The 27,818-nt window shown below is 40.7% G+C and overlaps 1 protein-coding gene and 1 long non-coding RNA gene across 2 annotated transcripts; both read right to left on the reverse strand.

Annotated features, from left to right (window-relative positions):
• Positions 1–6,201: 6,201 nt before the first annotated feature.
• LOC122655036 lies at positions 6,202–27,711 on the reverse strand. The gene is made up of 12 exons (XM_043849287.1): positions 27,503–27,711; positions 26,665–27,117; positions 26,318–26,542; positions 24,031–24,563; positions 11,922–12,036; positions 11,635–11,798; positions 11,268–11,550; positions 10,271–10,353; positions 10,066–10,141; positions 7,372–7,532; positions 6,567–6,969; positions 6,202–6,430 (listed from the first exon to the last, which is right to left on the reverse strand). Exons 1-12 carry the CDS (start codon positions 27,687–27,689, stop codon positions 6,231–6,233), a joined length of 2,883 nt encoding a protein of 960 aa, XP_043705222.1. The 5' UTR covers positions 27,690–27,711; the 3' UTR covers positions 6,202–6,230.
• LOC122653897 lies at positions 10,064–10,355 on the reverse strand. The gene is made up of 2 exons (XR_006331861.1): positions 10,271–10,355; positions 10,064–10,141 (listed from the first exon to the last, which is right to left on the reverse strand). It is a non-coding gene; the product is annotated as an uncharacterized LOC122653897 (long non-coding RNA).
• Positions 27,712–27,818: the final 107 nt, after the last annotated feature.

A 27,818-nucleotide genomic window follows, 5' to 3' on the forward strand; every position in this document is an offset into this window, starting at 1 on the left:
TGAAGGTCATATCTCCTTTATATATTGTTTTCTTCTCTCAAGTAGTACAGATTTATTTATTGTAATTGATGATTTCTGAGTTTGAATTAACTTGAGTGAAGAAGGGTTAAATTTGTTTTAAGGTTTGCTTAAGATTTTGTTAAAAGAGGTATGTAATATGATTCATTCGACTTACCAATCTTCCTTCCAGGAATATAACTTTACAACAAATAATGTACCACTAATAAGGAATAAGGATGATTATCACCATCATTGCTTATCCAAACACTTGTCACCTTAACAGTTTGGGATTAAGGCACATTTAGGGTTCCCTTTGGGCTTTTTAGGTGGCATTCGTTCTGGATAAAGAGGTTGGACAAGTGGTCACCATCCTGTAACTAAGCTTAACCCATCTCAATCTATTGCCTCAAATTATCTCCCTTCCCCTCTCATTCGTCCACCTTCTTCTTCTTCTACTTCTCTTTCTCTCCCCCCATTAGCTCCCTTCCCTAGCTAGATATTCCAAAACACAGCTACCAAACAAAGTTAAGAGTATACTTCACATAGATAGAGCTCTGGTCCATGGAGGTCAATGGTATGTTTGATGGCATTCTTGGAATAGATTCTGGGTCTATAACACATTCTAAAACCCGATTATTCTCTATTTTCTCGTTTGAGAATGCATTCTATACCCAGAATTTAATCCGAGAATGCATGCCAAACACAACAATAGAGTGTTTTTAGGTTCACGTTCACCATTAGCTTCATTAGAGCCAACACTATACATACAGAGCTCTGGTCTATGGAGGCTTATGGTATGTTTGGTATGCATTCTCAGATAGATTTTGGGTCTAGTAGTCATTCTGAAACCCGGTTAGTCTCGTCTATTTCCTCACTTCAAAATGCATTTTATGCACAAAATCTATTATAAGAACGCATACCAAACTCAACATACAATGTTCTTAGGTTCATGTACACTATTAGCTCCATCGGAGCCATCACTCATTTTCACGCACTTGGAGGGTTACAGTGAGTGGTAGGTATCAAGGAAAAGTGGGACTACTGTACAAAGCATATTTGCTCTTCGTGTCCTTATTGAATCGGAATTCCCTTATATATAGAGCTGCCTAAATGCATGAAGTAAGACATAATTAGTAACTTCAACAAAATTTACAAGGAGCATGATCCAAAAATAAGGAGAAGTTTATTTTAAGAAGTGGGAAGAGAAAAAAAAACAAATTTATGTGCACCACTTTGGGAATAGATAGACCAAATGGTATACTAGATCAAAAAGTATACTCTAAAATTGGAGTAAGAGCTGAATCGAGATAAAAAATGTCACTTTTTGATTAAAATATATCGATATTTTGGTCGATACAAATATACAATCAGTCCCTATCGGTGTACCCATATCGGGATTGATTTCCAACGATGCTGATACGTATCGTTCGATATAATCAATATGTGTTTTACTGTCTAATTTTACACCATGTTAATACTACGTATACTGTAAAATTGTGTATTACACATGTCATGTAAGGGTCCCTTTTGAATTTGAACAACAAAGTGGGAATGTGGTTACATAAGGTAGGAGGTTGTAGGTAGTTACTTAACCACTCGGAATGTTCAAATTCAAAATGGGAGGTGAAGGAAGTTGCTGAAAACTGCCAGGAATCACCAGAAACTACCAAGAACAGTGGTATGTTCTCTATATATACCCGCATCAAGATTAATAGAAGTACTCGATTTCCCATTTTCATTATCAATTGTTCTGTGATTATCTTTATTTCATACATTGTAATTTGGTCTTTAATTTAAAGTCCTTGGAACCATCGAGGCAGGAAGGTGATCCACATAGCTTGATAGAAGTCAGAAGTTTAAACTTGTACTACTTTGAGTCTTATAGACTTTGACACGCCCGCGTTCTACATCAATACCATTTGATTACGGTAGACTGATCTCACGATTAACCGATTGTTTGAGCAATCCAAAAAAAGAGCCAAACAATATGATATAGATACTTAAAACCCTAATCATGACGATAAATACCTAGCATTGTCTAGTGCCATATTGGATATATCATGTGCGAGGGTCAATCCCTCAAAAGATCCAATAAGAAAAATGGACAAATCAAACAATGAAGCAAGTCTCAACTGTTGCTACCCCTGGTTGTACTATAAAATCTTTTAAGCCACCAGATATATTAAGTAGTGCAAGAGATCGCTGCTTGGCTGCATAGGAGCATCTATGCCAATGTCTAGACTTTAGACCAATGGGGGAGTGTGTCTAAGTATCCACCCAGGGGGTTGAGGCGTTATTTCATGGTACCTTGTGAGAGGACGTAAAGGGATAACAACCAAGCAGGGATTCTTTTCCCTACTAAGTACCTTAGTTAGTAAGTTCAGGAACGGCAATTGAACGGGAACGGATACGTATGGCAATTAAACGGACTAGACGGTAATAATACTTTTAAAAAATCCGGCTTCATAAAACGCATACGGTAATAATACGGTACGCGTTTAATACGGATATAATACGGCATTGACAGCAATAATACTTTTAAAAAAACGGACATATATTCATTATATAACATGCATTCACCACCTAATAAACAAAATAATATCATGATTTTATGAACTAAAATAGACACAATAATATAATATGCTATATAACATCTCTAAGATTATCATTTAACATACCAAAATATCAATAATCTACAAGAAATGAATGTAGATTGTCTGAAAATGACATGAGTAAGTTGATTACCTTATCATTAAATCATTCTTCCAACATTACATTTCTTTCTATCTACAATGAGATAACCATTTATTTTTAACCAGATGTGTTCTTGTGAAGGGGGATGAGTTCCCACTAATTAACCAACACAAGACAAGAGGGAGAGTTCCAGATATGGATCTCCACTATACACATTAGCTACAAGAGACAGAAAAACAAGAATAAAATAGAATAGAGATTGAGCCGTTCTCGCCAATATCACATCAGATTCATTTGCTTCACTACCACTATCAAAGTTCAAAGACCAGAGAAACAAGAGGAGAGTACAAGACTTAAGTGCCACTTTGTTGAACGGAGATGGCGAGGATGATTGGAGATGGAGGGCGGCTACTGTTGCCTACTATGGTTGGATGTTCAACGCAAATCGGAAGGGACGAAAGGGAAAGTGAAATCGTTTCCCTAAATTCTAATCTTTTTGGTAAATTTTTTTTTAAAAAAAAAAAACATATAATACGTGTATTATATGAGTATAATACTCGATTGATTAAAAGATGTATTTTTTTAAATAAAAATACGGGAAAATATGGGGACGGGAGTATTATATGTTTAAAAATACGGGGACACATATAATACGCATATGATACACGAATTTACTAACTAAGCTAAGTACTAGAAGGTATAGCTTGTGGTCAATATAAAAGTAAGAAACCAGTGGGAACAAATTTGCCCCTCTGATAATTGCCCCTCTAATAATGGAAAGCAACCTTGGGCTCTAATTAATGAATTATTTTTTTTTATCAACTTGTCAACTTCCTCATTGCAGTATCCTCTCATGTTCCTGTCCGGTTCTTCTCATAGGGGGGATGGAAATAACGATCTAACCTTGTCTGAAATACTGTCCGAGTGAGGTTAAGTTGTCATTTTTGCCTTCCTATGAGAGGAACCGGACAGCAAACCTGAGAGAAAAAAAATTCATAATTAAGTGTATATTTATGTTCATACTAATAACTATTAAGGGTTAGTGCGGTAGTACGTTGTATAAATCTCTATCTTATTTGTTACCCCAAAAAAAAAATCTCTATCTTGTTTAGCCGATTATAATCTGTCGTTCCCAATGCGAGGCCCTTACCCGTCGGTTGCCTCACTGGCCCGACTGATGACGAGCCCGCTTAAGCCCAAACCTTTAGGCCCGTTTGAAATACCTATTCTAACATCAAAATCCTCTAAGGCTCCATTTTTACTTAAGGCCCAAAAATCAAAATCGACTAAAAGCCCTAACCCTCTTCATGGCTCAACAAACCAATGATTTTCGATGTAATGAGCTTATGGACCGACGAATTAAACATTTGTTAACCTTTGTAATCCTAAAAATAATATAAAAAAAACACTTTCTGTCATGGCGCATTTTGAGTTAAAATGTTCACTAGCCCGTTTAAAGCCTGCCTAAGGTCCGTTTAGTCCGATTATAAATAGCTTGATTAAAGCCCGAACACCTATCAATCGAAATAAGACAGGATCATACCTATCCAGTGCAAGCCCAAATACTTAAACGGACGGACACAATGCAAGGGTGAAAATTGATGACACCCGACCAGTTGACACCCTTAACTCTATGATTGGACTCGTTAGTTTCATCATTAACTCTCGCCAAGTTAAGAACACTCTTTCCAAACCAATTCGAAATGATATGTTATTGCTTAAGATCTTCTCTCTTCATCTAGAGGGAAGGGAATCTTCAAGAATTACATATATCGTTTTAGTTTGGTTCAAGATACAACGTGTGAAAAGCGGATCAAATAGAATCCAAATAAGAACATGTATTTTCAAACAAAAAACCAAACTAACACATTTCAGTTTGGTTACCACCGGACAATAAAAAGCATGACGATCGCCGAGTGAGAGCTTCACGATATCCACTTGTTGCATGTGAATGGCATGTAACTTCAGTGCAAGCTCGAGACCCAGTCATATTCGGTTTGACCTTGATTTTACAACAAAAGAATCCTTGTTTGTTAGAGTCATAATCCACTAAACTGTTTTTTAAACATTAAAATGAAATAAAAATTTATCATCCATGTTAATTAAACCATTTGAAAAAGAATATGATTTATTCGGTTTCATTCATGAAATCGAAATCGAACCTAAACAATGAAAGATTTCAGATTTTCCAACCAAAATGAACCGATTTAATTTGATTCAATTTGATTTTAAACAGAGGGTTTCAATTTTGGTTCTAAATAGACATCCTTACCTAATCATCCCATTTTAATTTATACCGTTTATAGTTTACACTATAAAATGATGATAAAGTTTCCATAATAGGTATAGGAAAACTCTAGCCCACTCGGAAATCTTTGCTCTTGTTTTCTAGTTTTTAATAAAATTTTCCTTTTTATTTAAAAAAAAAATCCCTACCTTATAAAGTTGAGAACAGCCCCTCCCAATTCAATGAATGTGAGAGATGTCATGCTTAAGATGTTCTCTGACTTCTCTCTTTACCGAGGGTGAAGGGAAACTCGAATTACTTATATCACCCATTTTACCCTTTATAAATCAAAATGATGACGAAATGTTTGGGGCTATAAATAAACTCAAACTAGAAAAGAAAAAGATTTTCGTAAACAATTCAGTTTGAAAAATTCGTAATATTTACAACACTAAATGATAATGAATAAAAAATTAAAGCCCACCTTTGTTGTCTTGAGTTTTTTAAATGCAAAAATCTAACATCCAAATTAAATATTCAAAAAAAAAAACAAAACAAAACAAAACAAAAAACATTCAAATTAATCCAATTTGGGCACTTGGGTCAGCCTATTTTATTATTTTGTTTTCAAAAAAAAATTCAAAAAATCCTCTTTCAAATTTTAAAAAATAAAACCTCAAATTTTTTTTTTCAATGGGATTATGTTGAGGACTTGAGGGCACGGCATAGGTCAAAGCAAGGTCGATCATGGTATCAGAGTGAGTATTGGTTGCCGCTCATATTGATCCGATCAGCCGTATCAGATCAATTCTAGTAAAAATTTGCCCTTTGTGTACCGCATCAGATCAGATATCGATCACTTGCAAAATCAATACAATATGGATATGGTATCGACACATATCAATTGTATCGGACAAATTTACCTTTGATTTTCCATAAAAGAGATAGATTTTTTGACTGTTTTACCCCTTGTCCATACCGTTTCATCGATATGGTGTCAATATGGTATCAGAACAGGTGACTTGCAAGACTGATACGCATCACCCGATACAATACCGAAACCTCAAACCATGGTTAAAGCTGAGAACAAAGAACAATGGTAATGGCTGCTCATAATATACCACTATAGACTAAAAATAATTGTATTAATATAATTGCCTCCAAGTAAATGATTACAAAAATTTAAGGAGTTTAGGGGGTAAATTAATCGAGGAACATTTGCTTTTCTTTCTTCAAATTAATGGCTACGAACAAAAAGATCCAAGAGATCTAAGCTGATGCTAATCATATAAGATTCAGCTTTAACTAACTATAATTGGAGTTCCAATTGCTTTGAAATTGAAGCATCGGAAGCCATTAAATCGAACCAGATCTTGTTATGATCAGCGTGTTGCTTGGAAGATTCTGTAGCCGAGTTGTTAACGAGAAGGTATGGTGCTTTCGCACTAATCCTGTCTTTTCTCTTCTCCAAGAACCGGTGGAGGGAAGCTTTCCTTGCAATTGGCAGATCTGCATCAACAAACTGAGATCAGAAACAGATCGGGAAATAGTGCATTCCAGATCTAACTAGCAACTTACATCTAATATAAGCAAAAGGAGAAAATTTTTATATATTATTTTTCCCAAAACTATGAACTCTATATACCTGAAATATTAGGGTGAGCAGGTAGCTGAAAGCATTCTTGGTTCAGTTGGTTGGTTCCAGAAGAAGTGGATGCAGAGCTACTGAGTTTCTGGGAGCTTCCATTGCTCGCTAGAAACATGACTTCTCTCGCCTTTTCAGCCGGGAAATCGTTGAACACAAGCACTTTTCCAGCGTAGAAAATGGTCATTTGGGATGTTGCAGCTTCTTCGGTAGTAGGAACCGAGGAAGATGGATGATGATGAGCAAAACTAGCATGTTGAGGGAACAGATCCATGGATGAGATGTTACAATTTGCTGCTATCTTTTCCTCAGAAACGCTTGATTCTTCTTCGGATGATATTTCCAGGTTCGGTAACAGATTCATCGTTCTTAATGTTTGATGACATGTTTCAGGTTTCCCTGGAGAGATCAAGTAACAAACAAAATACTTTATATCAGATTCTCGTTCTGTCTTTCCTTTTTTAATTTTAAATGAAATAAAAAAAGTCCTTTCAAGTAATCAAGAATCAATAACAGAAAATCAATCAAGAACATGTCGATGTGTTAAGAGATCGGGTGAAAAAACTGTAGTAGATCTACAAGTATTTGTCGGAAGAGAAAGAGGGGTTTGATTTGGGGATCTTCGATTGGAAATCTTAAAAATTTTAGATAGGAAAAGGAAGGAAAAAAAATTCGCTGTTTGAATGAATAGATTTGATTCCTCAGATCAAAAACCAAAAAAGAAAAGTCGCCAGGAGCAAGAAGATTAACAGAGAAGCAAAGAAAGAAGGAATCATATAGAGGGAGAATATCATATAAACATACCTTTGGATTGGAGATTGGAAGAAGAGACGACTCCCATGCTGAAGAGATCTCCAAAACTCCCTTTCTTCTCCTTCAAATAATGGCTCAACAGATTACAAGTCTGGGAGAAGTTAGATTTCTCCTTCGGTCTGACCATGTTCCGGCGAAGAAGAGTTGCCGTTTCTGAAAGTTCACGAGAACTCGACATGTTTCCGGCGTGCGTTTTAAAGTAATGAAGAAAAAAACCTTGAAAAATACCAACACGAAACCTTCCCTTCCTTGCGCACTGCAAGTCTTGCGAGGGGTTTCACTTTTCAGTGAGAGAGAAAGAGAGAATTTGGAGAGAAGTGATAGACGATGTTCTCTTTAATACACTTTGCTTGCTGGCAAGCTTGGATTAATGTTGGAACGGTAAGAGTGATGGAGTTATTAAATATTGGCACGAGGAATACATGGGGGATGGTATTAGATGGGGACTCATCACCACCCACTGCTTATTTGCTTGGGCTTTCGGTGGTGGTGGTGGTGTTTGAAACACGTGCTCTTTTTCATTTAAATTATAGAATAATATAATGTAAAACCGGGTAACGTGGGAGTAGGGGGGGGGGGGATGTTTGGTTGAGTAACTTTTTGATTCCGGAAAGAAAGAAGAAACTGGGAAAGTTGCCGTCTTGTTATCGTTTTGGTAAACTGCACAAGAAGCGCTAGCGTAAAAAAGAGACTTTGCCATTTTGCCAACCTCCTCGAGTTCCCCAACCAGCCAACCTCCTCAGTTTAAAAAACCTTAGTCAAAATCCGAAATTGAGTGGGTGAATATTTCCCTGTTTCTGTCCCCTCTCCCCAGCAAGGTTCGTATATTCTGTATCGGATCGGATCGGATTGGGATTGCCCATTCTTGGGCAAAAGTGACACTTTTGCCCTTTTTTTTTTTTTTTTTTTTTTTTTTTTTAAATTTTAAATGTTTAATTTTTTTTTATTCTTTTATTCTTGTTCGTATAAATGGATTGAATTGATATCGGTCTCAATCGATACTGATCTGAATTTTGTTATAATACACATTGTCAATATTGCACCGTTGCTCTCGATTGATACATTGGCATTGTATGTAATCTTGGAATCGGATTTGGATTGATGTATGGGATAGGTCTCAACATCACTTAGAATTAGGTCGAATTGGATGCATTGGCCCTTGTTTTGTATTTAAAACAAACAGCTTTTTATTACCTTTTTATCCTTGATTGATCGTATTCGTGGATCAAGATCGGCCTTGGAAGATACCGATCCAATCCGGGAACAATTCGGAGTTATCTAATATTGAAACATGATCTGACCAATTCTGAGTGATCCTCAATGAATTATGCTTCAGAATCAACTGGACCTGATTCAGATCCCGATTCTTGTTTTAGAATCCTTCGTTAAGAATTAGGAATTTACGATTGGGGTGACGAGCGGTTTGATTGTTTCAACGTCGTCATGTCAAATTTGAGTTTATGTGGATTTTTTGACTAATAAAAAAACAATTATTAATTACTTGGATTGACTGATTCGCTGCCTGAACTGACGGCATTGCGTTTTGAACTTTTGACGTCGTTAGTTACTCCATTCGACACGGCAATTCCACAATTCGGTAGTTCGCAAGCGACTACCGGTCTACGTAAATGGGTCCCACGCTCCGTTGGTGGGGTCAGAGTTCTCTTCAACATTTACAACCTCAATTGTCCAAAAAGTAAAAACGACGAATCCGAAGTCCCATCGCGATGAAGCAACAAGGAAGGAAAGAAAGTTTGTCTGCCAGTCAAGTAGGGCCAAGTGGCAGTGCGGCAGGTTGGGCGCCAAAAGAAAGAGAGAGAGAGAGAGAGAGAAAAGGATTGCAGCCTGCCCACATACATTGTACTATACAAGCGGAACTGTGTGTGAAGAAACATTTTTTCTTCGTGACATTTTATTCCTTCTCTCTCTCTGTATATTGGATCACGAAACTCGTGTGACGTCTGTTGTTGACGTGACTGACCAAACAAGGAACAATAAAAAATAAAAAAAGAAGGAAAGGCTTCGTTGAGTTTCCATTTTCGCATAAACACCACGTGTTCCATGTTCGTTATTATTTTATTATTGTCTCTATGTGGCGAAACAGACACAGTTTTCCGAAAGGAGGCTTCACATATTGTTAGGTGATGACTGAGTCGTAAATTTACACACAAAAAACAGGTTTGTTGTAAATACTTTTGTTTAATCTACAAGATTACACAAAATTATGTTTGGTGTTATAAACTATCTGTTTACTTTTTCAAAATAAATTGGAAAAATTACACGATTAACCGCATTTCTTTTATAAACTGTTGACTCAATTTTTAATTTAAGTATTATAACCTAAGAAAAGATTTTTTTTTTTGGTAATAAAAGTCTTTATTTATTTATTTTTTGGATAAATTTATTAAAAATCTTTATTAAAATCAACATGTAACCCGATAGTACCCTCCAAGCCAAGGAATCAACCAAGCTATTAGTCTCCCATACAATAAAGTTGAAAATACAACAAACAAAATGTAAAAACAAGAAAGTAACATCCTCCAAGATTGATCGAACCTGTAAAGGTGAAGATGAACAAAGCTTTCTTTCTTCTTTTTTTTTTTTAATGAAGTTCCAGATAAAGCCAACGGAGTAGTTGAATTTAGTTTCTATCACTTATTATTACTGAGAAAGTGAAACACAACACCTTTGATAAATTTATCAGGATTGATGTCGATGCCTATGATTCGTGAAGCTCCTCTTAACCGTGCTCCTTCTGCTACCTGCGCATCATTAATTAGATCGAACACTTTATGATTTATATGGTCTGAAACACAAAGAGAGAAAGAGAGAGAGAGAGAGAGAGAGAGAGAGAGAGAGAGAGAGAGAGACGAGTCTTTTTTGAGACTTACAGCAAGCCCCACAGCAGCCAAACCAAAGATGGCCACGCTTGATCCGGCTTGCACGTTTGCGGTGTTCCAAGCAGCTCCAATCCCTTGAACCCAACAAAATTATTATATTTTTTTAGAAAAATTTCTTCAGCATCCATATGTTATATACATTAAATGATCATATATCATATCATTCATGTCATGTCCCTGCCTGATGTGTAATTTGGAAATAGGCAACCAGAATGTTCCACGCCATGCACAAGTACTGCCAAGTTTCACCAACCCAATTGAAGAACTCTCATCCACTAACTCTCCCTCTCTCACTCACTCACTCACTCACTCGAATGAGTTAATAATAATAATAAATGAAGATTAATTATGAAATGAATTAATTGGCGTTGGGCAACCAGTTCATGAACAAAGTGAAAATCGATTTCCACATGCTTTGTTTTAGCATAGAAAACTGGATTGGCCGAAAGGTATGTAGCCCCAATATTGTCACACCACAGAACAGGGGGACTCGGAAGAGGGTGACCAAGTTCGCGAAATAGAGATTCAAGTCAAATAAGTTCCACGGATGTATCAGCTAGCACCTTATATTCAGATTCGGTCGACGAATGTGCAACTGTCTTTTGTTTGCGAGACAACCAAGATATAAGGTTGGGCCCCAAGAAAATTGCATAACCACCAGTAGAGCGTTGGTCTGAGCCACTGCCAACCTAGTCCGCATTAGAGAATGCTTGAAGTGTGTGAGATGTAGACCGAGTAATGAATAAGCCATGATCAATAGTGGCCTGCAGATACCTGAGAATGTGCTTGACCATGGTCCAATGAGACCCAGTTGGAGATTGCATAAACTGGCACACACGGTTGACCGAAAATGAAAGATCAGGTTTGGTAAGTGTAACATACTATAGAGCACCAACAATCGACCGATATTGAGTAGGATCTGGATGTGATGCACCCCCTGAAACATCGCTCAAGGCAGTGGTAGCCATTGGCGATTGTACTGGCTTACAGTCAATCATGCCGGCTTTGTTCGGAAGGTCGCGAATATATCTTGTTTGAGATAATAAGAGACCGTTTTTGTGATGAGTGGCTTCAATGCTCAAGAAAAAGTGAAGATCGCCCAGATCCTTAATGGAGAATTCGGCTGCAAGGCGCTGAAGAAGAATAGAAACTTGCTTGGAGTCACTGCTAGTGAAGAGGATATCATCGACATATACCAGAACGTAAACAACATGAGAACCAACCTTCAAAATAAATAAGGAGGGATCCGTCTTGCTAGCAAGGAGCCCCAACTGAATGAGAAATTGTGACAAGCGATGAAACCAGGCACATGGTGCTTGTTTTAACCCATAGAGGGATTTATGGAGGCGACATACATGATTCAGATGATTGCTGTCTTCATACCCTGGTGGTTGAGACATATAGACTTCTTCAGTCAAGAAACCATGAAGGAATGCATTGTGTACATCAAGTGGTCGCACTGGCCACTCTTGAGAGATTGCAATTGTGAACACTGAGCAAATGGTGGTAGGCTTCACCACTGGACTGAAAGTATCATTGTAATCAAGGCCATAGAGCTAATGGAAGCCTTTTGCAACAAGGCGAGCCTTATAGTGCTCTAGAGAGCCATCAACCTTTCGTTTGATGCGATACACCCACTTACAACCAACAATATTTTGCATCGAAGTAGACCGTGGAACAAGGGACCATGTACCATTACGAATCAATGCATTAAATTCATCACTCATTGCAGCTTGCCATTCAGAGTGCTTTGAGGCCTACGAAAAACAAGTAGGCTCAGTAGTAATAGTAGTCGTGGTTGGGGCAGTAGGGTGGTTGGTACGTGGGCGTAGAACCATGGGATGGTGTGAAAGGGCTGTAGAGGGTGGGGGGGTATGTGAATCAGAAATTGAATTGGTGGGAGATGCAGTGGGTGTTGGGGCAGCCTGATATAGATCATGAATAGATCGAGTGTGAAGAATTGGTGAAGATGTAGTGCTTGTAGGACTGGTAAGGGGGGTAGCTAGGTGAATGGGAGATGGAGACTGAAATGACCCTAGAGGAGTGGGTAACACCGGACTAGGGGAGTGAACCCCGGAAGGCGCCATAATAGGGTTAGGGTAGGTGGGGGGAGATGGTGGCCGAATAGATGTAACTCCCCAAGGAGATGAGGGAGATAAAGGCGGTGATGGGGATTGCACGACAGGCAATTGAGAGAATGGGAACATGGATTCATCAAAGCGCACATGGCAGACGATGTATAATCTATTGGTCTTAAGATCAATACAACGATAGGTGGAGTGAGAAGGGTTGTAGCCTGAGAAACACACATGGTTGGGACCGGTATTCCATTTTGTGACGATTGTAAGGACGAAGGAATGGGTAACAAAGAGAACCAAACACATGAAAAAAGGAATAGTTGGGTGCTTTGTTATGAACTATTTGAAAAGGGGAAAATCCGCCAGAGACCTTGGAAGGCATGCTGTTAATGAGGAATACAACAGTCTCAAAGGTAAAGTGCCAGTAAGACATAGGTACAGACCCATGAGCAAGAAGGGAAAGACTAGTTTTAGTGATATGGCGATGGTGGAGCTCAACAACCCCTTGTTGCTCATGGGTGTGTGGGGCAGCTACTCGATGCACAATTCCAAGTTTTTGGAAATATTGGGGAAGAGAACGAAATTCCCCGCCCCAATCAGTTTGGACCGTTATAATTTTCCTGAAAAAATGGCGTTCAGCCAGGGCTTGAAACTGAACAAAGGTAGAGAACACTTCAGATTTACGTAATAACGGGTAAATCCAAATAAACTTACTATGATCGTCCATAAAAATTACATAAAACCGATGTCTAGATATAGAGGGGTTAGCAGAGGGACCCCAAACGTCACCATAAATAAAATCTAAAGGAAATTGGCTATGAAGATGAGACTCAGATAAAGACAATCTGCTAGACTTGCCCAATTGACAGGACGGGCAAATTGGAAGACCGATACGACAAATTATTGGACTACAACATATGGCGAAGAAGGCGTTCATTAGGATGTCCCAAACGGCTATGCTCGCCATCAAGAGTGGTGTGCTCGGCTACGGAAACACAAGGAGATGACTTAGAAGAAAGGGTGTAGTGTTATACCCGCACCCCGAGAGTATAATTAATTATTAATTCTTCCCCGTGACGTGTAGTTATCACTGCCACTTATGCCGGTGAGTTGTTCTCACTGGTGGTCAAACCCAGCTATATTGACCATAGTACGAGGTTGCCTATGAAAACTAGTCGGGACCATGGAGGTTGCCCCTTGACGTGTCAGGGGTAAGTAGTTGACCAAATTTTATTGTGTGCTTACGCCCTCTCAAAGCCCTCGAAGTGTGGTCCAAAGGCCCCGACCTCTTATGGTGGGAACCACCTTCCTACTCGCATCGGAGGCAAGGTTCTTGGTTGCCTCCGACCCCGCATCCAATGTCTGCGACAAGGACCCTTGTGGGTGAGACCCCGTGGCTAAGGTACTATTGGTGTCCCTGCCATGTTTGACCCTACCCTTACCCCTTTTTATTAACTTGACCTTATGTGGGCCTTGGGGCCCAAGTTAGATTTTTAGAGCTTGTGTAAGGGTGGATGGTTGTTTGACCCTATCCAAACAGACCTAGCCTACACTTATGAGGCCTTATCCAAACAGGCCATTAAAAGTGATTTTCTATATGAGAGAGAGGGGTAAGACTATTCCTTAGTCTTTCTTTTTCTTTCTCTTTCCTAACCTAATCGTGAAAGGAGAGGAGAGCTTTGAAGAGAGGAGGCGGCAAGGAGGAGAAGAAGGAGAAGGAAGGGAAGAAGAAGAAGGAAACGGCTGCTGGGTTTGGAGCTTTAAAGAGGGTACATCGTGTGTACCTCAAACCAGGTAAGCCAAGTGCCCTTTTCCCCCATTTTTCTCTCTTCCCCCTTGCTCGTTTGAGCTTGGGTGGTTCGTTGGTTGCAGCCCCAAGATGGGGATTTCTTTTTGGAAATCCAAAGGGTTAGCTCGAGCCATGTGTAGTTTCCCCTTGTAGGATGCTATCCCATTTCATTACAACCCTGTAAAGACCTCTATTTGACCTCTTGCTGAATCTATTTGATTCTAAAGCTTCAACCACCAAAGAAAACCCCAAATCTGGATTTTGAGCTTTTGATCCTTTAAACCCCCTTAAATCTTTGAATGTTGGGTGTTTCTAAGACCCAAATAGACTCCAAGACACCCCTCCCTTGTCCCTTGAGGCTTAGAGAACCAAATGGGACAACCCTGGGCTTTTAAAGACCTTGAAATCACACTTGGGTTGCATCGGAGGCAAGAGGCGCGTGAGTCCGATGTTTGCCTCCGATGTGTCCCGAGCTGCGAGGAAGGTCGGAGGCAAGGTCGGAGGCAAGCCTCGCCGAGTCCGACGTTGCCTCCGATGCGCTTTTAAGGCTTATAACTTATGTAAATGGTGGGGTTTCTCTATGAGGCCTCCCTACACTCTCTCACACTCTTATTCACTTCCATAGGTGCCAACATATGTGCAATGGGGTGATTTTAAGCGGGAATCGTTGCGCTTATACAAATTCCATTTGAAGTAATTGGTGAGTGGGTTTGGGTACTGTTTGAGCTTGTTTACTATTGCTTATTCATGCATTTATGAATTATATTGTGACATTATCATTCAAGCATGATTGCATATTTGCATTTATTCTTATTCGATGATGATGATTTGGATGATATGGATTTGTGTTGGGTTACGGTGCGGGAAATGCACCGGAACCCCGATACGTGGAATTGTATATTGCATCTCATTCTTGTCTCGTATGCGCCGTGTTGTCTTGGTACCGGGTGTTAGATGGAATGGGACGTTGACACACCCGGATGTACCTCTCAACACGATAGGATTCATGTAGTATATCCGTGGTTAGGCTCGTTCCTATGCTACGACCCTTACCAACAGGGGTTTTGGTGTTGGGTAGCGCAGCACTGCTGCTGTGGAGAGTTAGAGAGGCCAGGCCGGGGTAGTAATGGTTATCGGGGCTGCCTGGGTGGTGGTGACTACGACCGGCGCGGGCTCCATAGTAATAATTGAGGTTGCATTGTGGTGAGAATGGAAGGATCCACAATGTCTTCCCGAGTTATTGCGAGTAGCATATACCCATTGACTTAGCATTGTGTGTTAGGTGGTAAATGGCTCGTTCCTATGCTACGACCCTTACCAACGGGGTTTAGGTGTTGGGTAGCCGAGCACCGCTGCTGTGGAGAGTTAGAGAGGCCAGGCCAGGGGTAGTAATGGTTATCGGGTCGCCTCCGGGTGGTGATGACTACGACCGGCGCGGCTCTATAGTAATAATTGAGGTTGCATTGTGGTGAGAATGGAAGGATCCACAATGTCTTCCCGAGTTATTGCAGAGCATATACCCATTGACTTAGCATTGTGTGTTAGGTGGTAAATGAATTAATAATAGCATGCACCATGGACTATTTGTGATTGTGTGATTGTGCATCCCCTTTTCTCTCTCACTAGCTCGTGGAGCTAACCCCGTGTACACATTCTTTTTAGATTTCGATGCAGATGATTACTTGTGGAGCCGGAGACCGTGGTCGAGGATCATGGCGATTGTTGCCCATGATGATTGTGCCTACGTCTGTATTTGATACTGGGACTTGTTCTTCTTTTTTTTTTTTGGGGGCCACGTGCCTTATATAAATATTTATTGTTATACTTGTTTTAGGGTAGTTATGCTATGGTCATTCGGGATATCCATCCAAACTATTTATGTATCACTTAGCCGTGTGAACATGAGGTAACATCGAACGCTTTCGCTTATTTTATGATCGTTGGAAATGTAATATTCTTTTATCTTTCTGACTCGATATTATTGTATTGTAATATTGGTTTATGACCGTGAGTTGGCCATCGATCGAGATCCTGGCGGTGAGGTGGGATGACGCGTGTCACCCCAATCATACCCGATATTGTATTTTATCCCTTGTCGGGATAGGGTGTGACAACATGGTATCGTGAGCAATGATGCTGCACCAACCACTCTTGCGGACTTTTGATTTACTCTCCACAATTAGGTTCTAAACTAAAAATCTTCAAGCACATAAATGATTGTGTGCGGACATAGGAGAAGACTGATTGTGGTGAAACAAGGACTTAGAAGATAATAGGTAACATGGAACTTAGGACTTGAATCTTAGGTCATTAAGCTACAACTATGTAATTGCTTGGTTGAGTCTTAAGTAGGTCATAGATGGACAATTATATGCTATAATTCATAAACACTAATGAATCAATCATAACCAAGCACAAATATCGCAATGATTTAAACAAGAGAGAATTAATCAAATACATCGAGATACATATAAGATTAATTACAAATATCAATTATTCCAAATCTTCTTTGGAGGCAATCATATCCTTCCCATTTCAACATTCATGATTTCATCTATTCCAATAAAAACATATGACTCCATCTGCTCAATCAAGAGATACCAATCTAAACACCATAATTGTTCGATTCTCTGTTTGGGCATAAGCGTGCCTTTCCCAACTCGAGATGCAAGACCCCATTTGTTCCAATTGAAACTTTTGATTATGGTTATCTCGATTAAATATACAAGTCTACCATTTCTAAAAGTTCCTAGTTGTTCATCCTAAGACAAGAACTAGAAGAAGCGATCCGGGATAACTTCAATTTGTTGAGAGAAAGCTGGGCTAGTCATTTGCACCACCGCCACCACCGCGACCAAGAAAGGTGTTGATGTCATCTACCCCTCTCTCGATACCCTCTAGGCGCCGAGTCGTCGAAGAGTTGCTTCGTGACCTCATCGAAGCATCCACCACTCGCAGTTCGCCGCCGATGGTCGCCGAATGTCAATACCTCCCACCGATGAAGGTATAGGGATTCCTTCTAGGTGAACAGAGGTCTTCTCTTCCCCAATGGAGACATTGATAATGCCGCCAAGTGTGCTGCGTGAAGGCTATTGGAACCCCCTTTACATACGAAACAACCCGATAGTTTTGTGTGCCCGGGTTCTCGGTGTTGATTTGCATAGAAATGCCTCGATGAGTTTTGGGTAATATGGTTCAGGGAGGTTGAGAATGTCAGTCCACCCCAATGCCTCGAACTGCTCCACATTGTATGCTTTGAGATCATCCAACACTACATTTCACCTCTTCCACTATATTTTTGAAGAAGAAGTAGTCTTGATAAAGCTCTTGGTCCTCTATCTTTTGAAACCAAAGTGGATCTAGGACAGTTGGTGCAACTTGTTCCACGCATGCACGCCGTGTTCTTGGAGCCATTGATTGTTTTAACCTGCAGCCAAAAGCCAAGTAGATAGCAAATTAATACCTTGAATGCTAAGGCCTAAGTAGATGATCAATGTAAGGTTATGGGGTTTAAAACCTAGCCTTTGATTCTTTTCCCAAGGCAATTAAGTTACACAGGATTCTTAGGCTAGAAATTTCTGATTTTTTTATCAAATTGTGATCTAAGAAGTTGGGGAAAAAGGGAATGCATGGCCACTATATGAATGCAATCATACATGATCGAGGTTAATGGCCATATTATGCCTAGAAAGTAATATTTTATGCAAAACAGTGGGTTCAAGCAAGAAATGGGTTTATTCAATCATGGAGCATGCCTTGAACTTCAAAGAAATTTTTTTAGATTTTGTGGTTGGAAGTTTGAATCTTGGGAAATAAGTAAATATGATTTGTGATAACTTAGAGAATGTAAGCTAAGCCCTATCTAGTAAGACCGAATCAAATATGGCAAAAGAGAAGAGGAAAGATTCTAAGGATTTTATCAACAATCATGTATACAAGAAAATATGTTTGAAGATAAGACATTGTGATAATTTTCTATGAGATTTTATGGCATGTAAAAGAATTAGATTTGAACTTGGAGAGTTTTCCCAAAAAATTGTGAATTGAGGACTTTAACACAACCAAAACCTGAACATAATCCTAGTAAAATTCAACTAGACATGACAAACATAGCAACAATCTCTAAAATGTTTGCAAAGACTTGAAAATTTATAAAAGATGCAATAATCAAACGAGGATCCAACAACTTAGTGCCATCGATCAAATAGGGCTTGATTTACATCTAAAAACCCTAGTTCCGACCAATCGATTTTGGCATGGACTTGGTGTACATGGCCATGGGATTACAAGCAAAATCAAGACATGATCACAACTTGAGATGATTCATCCCAAATCCAAGAAAGAGAAAGTAGGAATGAGAAGAAAGTCATATCATGAACAAGTAAGAGTTGAACCTTGAGGCTTAAGATTACAAGAAAACCACCTAAGGGGAGCTTGAACGAAAGTCCCTGTAGAGCTTTTTCTCCCTGCGGTTATGTCCTTTTCTTTGGAGCCAAAAATGCGTTTTAAAACTCGTGGCTCTGTTTTGTTAAAATTCTACGAACAAGCGAACGAACGGATCCACTTGTTGTGAATCCGCTCCGCACAAAACTCGAAATTATCATTTTAAAAGCGTGCGAGATCAACGAACGGATCCACACTCATGCGTCGTCCAGTAGATCCGTTTGACTTCAACTCTCTGCCTTTGAGACTTCGAGACGGACGAATGAACGGATTTGCATTCCACATCCGCCCGTTAATCCGCTCTACCTATTTTCACGGAGGAGCCACGAACGCACCCGAGAGTCCGACGGTCGCTTGTGAGTCCACCCGATTTCTTTTAAGATTTTGAGCCTATTTTGGAGACCTTTTGACCACACCTATATGTGATGATCTTGTGCCTATACCTAGATCGGACACCCTGTTGTGTGACCCATTTGTGGGGACCACATGAGTCTAGTTAATACCTAAAAAAATTGAAAGAGGTTAGGACTTGTACCGACTAGGCCAGCTAATAAGAACTAGCAGCATTGGTAACGCTGTGACTCCTCTCTTACCTAAAAGGAGAAGAGTTACCCTTGAGGATGAAGATCCTTAGACCCTATGAATGTAAGGACTCAAACCTTATGGATAGGGAAACCTAAATCTATGCGGGTAGAGACCCTTAAGGGGGTGCGTAGAATCTAAACTGTGGGTAGGTACTAGGAAAGGAAAGTAATAGGCTGGTTTGGGCTGTTTATTTGAGTATGCCATGAAGGTCACGTGTATTTGGAAGTCACTCATAACACCTCAAGCTAGTGATGACTCTATTTGGACTTTACTTGGTCCATCCAAACCTTGTTTAGACTCATAGAGAAAGTCCTACACCGTGTTTCGACTTTCCAAAGAAAGGACTTAGCGAACCGTGCACGAGAACTTCTTATTCGGTGGATTGACCTAGATGATGAGATATGTCCATAGGAATTTGAATGTAATTATTGAATCTATGCCTACATATTGGTGTGATATATATATATAGTTATCCCTTAGAACCTTGGACTTGTGTGACTAGAGTGATTCTCTGGTACTATAAGTATGACTTACCTCGACCTTGCTGTGAAACTAGTTGGAGCCCTGACCTTGGTTGACCAAACCTTAGGGTAATGAATAATGAATTTAATGACCGAGTAGGTTAATTTATTGAGACTGCTTGAAGAGTTGACTTGGACCAAAACTATTAAAGGGTTATTGGTTCTCGAAAGAGGACCGATGTGGACTCTTCCTTGTGGGATAAGCTGTGTAGTAGGTTTAAAGGTTGTGAAAGTTGAAGCCGAAGGATGTAACAAGACCTTCTCCAACGCAGATATGAATGGGGTAATGGATCACCAAATGCGTTCCCTCCGTCTTGGGAGTGAACAATAGGAGATTCCATCAATATTCTAAATCATTCTAAAGTTGGGTTAGGTAATGAAACAACCGGATGTGAAAGCCTTAGAATGTAAACCCTATGTTGGGTCATGGACAGGTTAAATCCTGTAACCCAAGAATGACCGAGTAGTGAAGGCTAGAGTGGTATCACCCGATCTGGAAGATCTAGGGAACCTTTGGTCCTTGAGACTTAACTTAGTAGTTGGAACCCTGTTTTCCTAGGGTTATTGTGAACCACACCCCTGTGGTAATTTGACCTGTAAGGAAAAGAGAATTGTGGAACCCGACTTGCTGTGACATGTAGGCCCGCCTCATCTTGACCCGACCTTTGACTTAGTTTAAGATGTGGGTGACTTGGGATGTTGTTATCCAACAGCCCTTATCACTTGAGACCCTAAGTCGCCTCAAATTTCGGGACGAAATTTCTTGTAAGGTGGGGAGAATGTTATACCCGCACCCGAGAGTATAATTAATTATTAATTCTTCCCGTGACGTGTAGTTATCATGCCACTTATGCCGGTGAGTTGTTCTCACTGGTGGTCAAACCTACTATATTGACCATAGTACGAGGTTGCCTATGAAAACTAGTCGGGACCATGGAGGTTGCCCCTTGACGTGTCGGGGTAAGTAGTTGACCAAATTTTATTGTGTGCTTACTGCCCTCTCAAAGCCCTCGAAGTGTGGTCCAAAGGCCCGACCTCTTATGGTGGGAACCACCTTCCTACTCGCATCGGAGGCAAGGTTCTGGTTGCCTCCGACCACCGCATCCAATGCTGCCGACAAGGACCCTTGTGGGTGAGACCCGTGGCTAAGGTACTATTGGTGTCTGCCATGTTTGACCCTACCCTTACCCCTTTTTATTAACTTGACCTTATGTGGGCCTTGGGGCCCAAGTTAGGATTTTAGAGCTTGTGTAAGGGTGGATGGTTGTTTGACCCTATCCAAAGCAGACCTAGCCTACACTTATGAGGCCTTATCCAAACAGGCCATTAAAAGTGATTTTCTATATGAGAGAGAGGGGTAAGACTATTCCTTAGTCTTTCTTTTTCTTTCTCTTTCCTAACCTAATCGTGAAAGGAGAGGAGAACTTTGAAGAGAGGAGGCGGCAAGGAGGAGAAGAAGGAGAAGGAAGGGAAGAAGAAGAAGGAAACGCTGCTTGGGTTTGGAGCTTTAAAGAGGGTACATCGTGTGTACCTCAAACCAGGTAAGCCAAGTGCCCTTTTCCCCCATTTTTCTCTCTTCCCCTTGCTCGTTTGAGCTTGGGTGGTTCGTTGGTTGCAGCCCCAAGATGGGGATTTCTTTTTGGAAACCCAAAGGGTTAGCTCGAGCCATGTGTAGTTTCCCCTTGTAGGATGCTATCCCATTTCATTACAACCCTGTAAAGACCTCTATTTGACCTCTTGCTGAATATATTTGATTCTAAAGCTTCAACCACCAAAGAAAACCCCAAATCTGGATTTTGAGCTTTTGATCCTTTAAACCCCTTAAATCTTTGAATGTTGGGTGTTTCTAAGACCCAAATAGACTCCAAGACACCCTCCCTTGTCCCTTGAGGCTTAGAGAACCAAATGGGACAACCCGGGCTTTTAAAGACCTTGAAATCACACTTGGGTTGCATCGGAGGCAAGGCTGCGTGAGTCCGATGTTTGCCTCCGATGTGTCCCGAGCTGCAGGAAGGTCGGAGGCAAGGTCGGAGGCAAGCCTCGCGAGTCCGACGTTGCCTCCGATGCGTTTTAAGGCTTATAACTTATGTAAATGGTGGGGTTTCTCTATGAGGCCTCCCCTACACTCTCTCACACTCTTATTCACTTCCATAGGTGCCAACATATGTGCAATGGGGTGATTTTAAGCGGGAATCGTTGCGCTTATACAAATTCCATTTGAAGTAATTGGTGAGTGGGTTTGGGTGACTGTTTGAGCTTGTTTACTATTGCTTATTCATGCATTTATGAATTATATTGTGACATTATCATTCAAGCATGATTGCATATTTGCATTTATTCTTATTCGATGATGATGATTTGGATGATATGGATTTGTGTTGGGTTACGGTCTGGGAAGCTTGCACCGGAACCCCGAATTACGTGGAATTGTATATTGCATCTCATTCTTGTCTGTATGCGCCGTGTTGTGCTGGTACCCGGGTGTTAGATGGAATGGGACGTTGACACACCCGGATGTACCTCTCAACACGATAGGATTCATGTAGTATATCGTGGTTAGGCTCGCTTCCTATGCTACGACCCTTACCAACAGGGGTTTAGGTGTTGGGTAGCCGAGAGCACTGCTCTGTGGAGAGTTAGAGAGGCCAGGCCGGGGGTAGTAATGGTTATCGGGTGCCTCCGGGTGGTGATGACTACGACCGCGCGGGCTCCATAGTAATAATTGAGGTTGCATTGTGGTGAGAATGGAAGGATCCACAATGTCTTCCCGAGTTATTGCAAGAGCATATACCCATTGACTTAGCATTGTGTGTTAGGTGGTAAATGGCTCAGTTCCTATGCTACGACCCTTACCAACAAGGGGTTTAGGTGTTGGGTAGCCGAGCACCGCTGCCTGTGGAGAGTTAGAGAGGCCAGGCCGGGGTAGTAATGGTTATCGGGTCTCGCCTCGGGTGGTGATGACTACGACAGCGGGCTCCATAGTAATAATTGAGGTTGCATTGTGGTGAGAATGGAAGGATCCACAATGTCTTCCCGAGTTATTGCGATAGCATATACCCATTGACTTAGCATTGTGTGTTAGGTGGTAAATGAATTAATAATAGCATGCACCATGGACTATTTGTGATTGTGTGATTGTGCATCCCCTTTTCTCTCTCACTAGCTCGGTGGAGCTAACCCCGTGTACACATTCTTTTTAGATTTCGATGCAGATGATTCTTGTGGAGCCGAGACCGTGGATCGAGGATCATGGCGATTGTTGCCCATGATGATTGTGCCTACGGGCTGTATTGATACTTGGGACTTGTTCCCTTCTTTTGTTTTTTTTGGGGGCCACGTGCCTTATATAAATATTTATTGTTATACTTGTTTTGGGGTAGTTATGCTATGGTCATTCGGGATATCCATCCAAACTATTTATGTATCACTTAGCCGTGTGAACATGAGGTAATTCATCAAACGCTTTCGCTTATTTTATGATCGTTGGAAATGTAATATTCTTTTATCTTTCGCACTCGATATTATTGTATTGTAATATTGGTTTATGACTGTGAGTTGGCCATGCATCGAGATCCTGGCGGTGAGGTGGGATGACGCGTGTCACCCCAATCATACCCTGATATTGTATTTTATCCCTTGTCGGGATAGGGGTGTGACATGTAGAGACCGCCATTACTCGGTCCGGATAGCACTGTTGACTTGGTGACCTGATCCTTCACAAGAAAATAAGAGCGATGGAATTCAAAGAAAACATTATTATCTTTGGCAAATTTCAGAAGAGAAAGCAAATTCTTTAAAATAGATGGAACATGTAAAATATTGGATAACTTAAAAGGAAGAGAAGATAGGGGGGAAGTGATGGAGCTGCTACCAACATGGGAAATTGACAGTCCCTTACCATTGTCTACATGCACTTGATCATTACCAGAATATTCTTTATAGGAGGACATAGAATTAAGATCATGAGTGACATGGTGTGAGGTGCCCGTATCAGGATACCAGGTAAGGACGGTAGATGGATGGGGATTGGGAAGAAGTGGTGGATTGGGATTATTGTATGTATGGGATTGAATGGGGGTAATAAGAGTGAGAAAAGTTTGCATTAGGTTGGTAAGATGGTTGGGAGGGATAGGGTTGTTGAGGGCGATAAAATCATGTAGCGGTGGAGTGATTGTTACGGTTGCAGAAGGAGCACCACTGGAAACCACGACCACCATACTGGCCAAAACGTCCATCACGACCACGTCCAAATCTGCCATGCCCCCCACGCCCCTATTGAGAACCACAACCAAGGGATGAGCCAGATTCACCAAGGGAGGAGGGGGACCGCTGAACAATGTTGGCAGTTGGAGTTGAAGATGGGGCTGCTTCAATAACGGAGAGTTTGCGAAAAGCGTGCATGCTTTCATGACTGAGGAGAAGACCATGGAGTTCAGTATATGATGGAGGTGTGGGACGATTCAGGATGCCAAAAACCACGTCCTGAAGATCATCGTAGAGGGCCTGTAAAACATGGAGATTGAACTCAGTAGGTTTGAGAGTATTGTTAGATGCAACAAGTTCATTGGCGATAGCTTTCGCACATCGAAGAAGAGAAGTGACAGACTCATCGGGTTTTTTACTGAGGTTTTGCATGTCAAGATGTAAAGACATAAGTCTTGTAGAGGAGGCAGAACCGTATGCTTCATGAAGTGTAGTCCAACATTCATGGCTTGTTTCTTTGTCGAGGAGCAGAGGAACTAAGTCTTCAGAGAGAGAGGCCACAAGAAGGCTCACAAGTTGGGCATCTTGTTTCTCCCATGCAGCAGCATCAATGGGATCGGCCGATTGAGGATTGGACCCATCAAAATACCCAAAAGACCTTGTCTCTTGAGGAAGGGAACAAGCTGTTTCTTCCAAACAAGGAAGTTGGTGGCGTTGAGCTTGATGGAGAGGAAGTGGTGGGCGGATGGGAAGGTGAGTGGAGAGGAGGGAGTGGTAGTTAGAGGATTGGATGGTGTGGCGGTAATGCTGTTTTTGTCACCCATTGATGGAGAGCTCGGTGGAGCAGAAAAGAAGAAAAAAAAAAAAGGAATTGTGTGCTCGTTTGAGCTTCAGACTCTGTATAGCATGTTGAAGAATATTGTATTCCTTAAATACATTACAAGTATGTGATCTTAGAGAATCACATAAAATAAGAAAGAGAAGATTGGAGGGTTATACCAATATCACATGTGATGTGGTTGCCTTACAAGAGAAAAGAGTGATATGTTTCCATTTAGGGATTGCTTGGCCGGCACTACTGTATGTGTAGAAACAAGAAATAGAAAATGTCCAAAACACATGCGCCTGCATTTCATGGTCTATTTTGTGTTTGTTGGTGTATAAAGATGATATTGCTAAGCTAGAACGGCTCTCCAAGTTCGTGGATGACTCCTGAACTAATACAATGTCTGTTCCTCATACAGACCGGCTGCAGCCAATACAGTGTTTGTTCTTATTTATATACCACTTTTTACATTTTTGCCACCACCCACTCTTCTGACAGATGGGAAAACTAACAACTCCCTTAAATTAATTAATGGGGTCTATTCTAGTGTATTGGAGCTACATTGAGCAAGTTTAGTATGAGAGAGATTAAAGAATTTGATTTAACGCGTTCCATCAACTTTGACGCGCTTATGGGGTCAAGTACCTAACACCTTTCTACCCAATCCCCTACAACCCCTTTGCAATCCCTCCATCGCAACACCCTCTTGCCCCACACCCTCTCCTCCTGTCCTGTACCCACTGCAATTGCATCACCTCAATCTAAAGCCAAAACAAAAAGATAAACGAAACCAAAAATCCCACTCTTACGAAAGGGAAATGATTCAGCCAAGATTCTATGGAAAAGGAGAAAATTGGAATCCATAGAATTGGTTTAGATACTCGGTTAGATCATCACGATCAATTCGTATCCTCCATTGGAGTCGAAAGTAAAAGAGTTCGACAATAAATTAAAATAAAAAAAAAATGTAAATCTATACAAGGATCTATTATCATCGACCTCCATTTTTTTAATATCTCCGTCTTTTTTGTCTTAGATCACAAATTGCAGATGAGCAGAGGTTCTGAGAAAGCTTGAATTGGGAAGCCGGTTGTGATCACGAAAGATGTAACCAATTCCACCCTTACCCTGCTCGTAGGGAAGTGATGCATCACAATTGACTTTGATCTTCCAACTTTTGGTGTTGGAAGGTCATATCGTTTCAGGACAACCATAGGTACCAGAATATGAAAGTTGAGAGAGATCCTCGCGAGCCTTTTTCTTGTCCTCTGAGATGAGGGAATCCCAACTTTTCAATTAGAGGAGCTGCCAAATCAAACTGCTATGGCAAAGGGGCAATCCTAAATGATATGACCAATTGTTTCGAGATCAGCTCCACATCGGCAACATGTATAGATCAAGGGGGATTTGATGAATTGCAAGACCTTCACCTGGTGCTAAACCTTGGGCACAAGCCCTCCATAGGAATGAATGACTTATTTTTTTGGAAGGGAGTTGATGGACCAGATTCTATAATTTGGCTCTATTGGTATTGGTGGTAGTGGGAGTGGGAGAATGATGGTTGAAGCAACTCTGCCGTATCTCTTTGGTTACCGTCGCGAGATACACCCCAGACATGTTTATCTTGAATTTCCGATTGCTTTGAAATTGAAGCATCGGAAGCCATTAAATCGAACCACATCTTGCTACGATCAGCCTGTTGTTTGGAAGATTTTGCAGCCGAGTTGTTTACGAGAAGGTATGGTGCTTTCGCACTAATCCTGTCTTTTCTCTTCTCCAAGAACCGGTGGAGGGAAGCTTTCCTTGCAATTGGCAGATCTGCATAAGCAAAAGAGATCAGAAACAGAACGGGAACAGATCAAGCTACTTACATCTAATCTAAGCGAAGGGGAAAATTTGATATATTATTTTTCCCATTAGTATATATGAATTCTATATACCTGAAATTATAGGTCGAGCGGGTAGCTGAAAGCATTCTTGGTTGGTTCCAGAGGAAGGAACCAAATTGGAACTGGAAATAGCAAAGTTGGTTTGGTTGAGCTGATCATTGGAGGAAGTGGATGCAGAGCTACTGAGTTTCTGGGAGCTTCCATTGCTTGCTAGAAACATGATTTCTCTCGCTTTTTCAGCCGGGAAATCGTTGAACACAAGCACTTTTCCAGCGTAGAACATGGTCATTCGGGATGTTGCAGCTTCTTCGGTAGTAGGAACCGAGGAGGATGGATGATGATGATGAGCAAAACTAGCATGTTGAGGGAACAGATCCATGGGTGAGATGTTACAATTTGCTGCTACCTTTTCCTCAGAAAAGCTCGATGCTTCTTCGGATGACATTTCCAGGTTCGATAACAGATTCATCGTCGTTAATGTTTGATTACATGTTTCTGGTTTCCCTGGAGAAAGATCAAGCAACAAACAAAATACTTCATCAGATTCTCCTTCTTCCTTCTTTTTTTAATTTAAATGAAACAAAAAAAGTCCTTTCAAGTAATCAAGTTTCAAAAACAGAAAATCAATCAAGAATATGTTGATGTGTTAAGAGATCGGGTGAAAAGATCTACAAGTATTTATCGAGGGAGAGAGAGAGGGGTTAAGATTTGGGGATAATTTTTAGATGGGAAGAAAAAAAAAATCTCCGTTTGAATGAATAGATTTAATTCCCCAAGATCAAAAACCAACAAAGAGAAGTCGGTTGCAGCAGAGAAGATGAACAGAGAAGCAAAGAAAGAAGAGATCATATAGAGGGAGAAGAGAGAACATATAAATATATGAACATACCTTTGGATTGGAGATTGGAAGAAGAGACGACTCCCATGCTCAAGAGATCTCCAAAATTCCCTTTCTTCTCTTTCAAATAATGGCTCAACAGATTACAGGTCTGGGAGAAGTTAGACTTTTCCGTCGGTTTGACCATCTTCCGGCGAAGAAAAGTTGCCGTTTCTGAAAGTTCAGGAGTGCTCGACATGTTTCCGGCGTGCGTTTTAAAGTAAAGATGAAAACTTGGAAAAAAAAAAGTAGTAAAAACGAAACCTTCCCTTCCTTGTGCACTGCGAGTCTGCGAGAGAGAGAGAGATGATTTGGAGAGAACTGATAA

Source organism: Telopea speciosissima, chromosome 3, assembly GCF_018873765.1.
Source record: "Telopea speciosissima isolate NSW1024214 ecotype Mountain lineage chromosome 3, Tspe_v1, whole genome shotgun sequence".
Taxonomy (NCBI): domain Eukaryota; kingdom Viridiplantae; phylum Streptophyta; class Magnoliopsida; order Proteales; family Proteaceae; genus Telopea; species Telopea speciosissima.

Excerpts from the sequence above, each read along its gene's own strand:
- LOC122655036 (XM_043849287.1), bottom strand. The coding sequence starts at position 27,689 with ATGTCGAGCACTCCTGAACTTTCAGAAACGGCAACTTTTCTTCGCCGG. Across the intron at positions 7,533-10,065 it reads TCCTGATAAATTTATCAAAG|AAACGGCAACTCTTCTTCGC; the intron begins GTGTTGTGTTTC and ends GTGAACTTTCAG. Across the intron at positions 6,970-7,371 it reads CTTCCAATCTCCAATCCAAA|CCAGGGAAACCTGAAACATG; the intron begins GGTATGTTTATA and ends TACTTGATCTCT.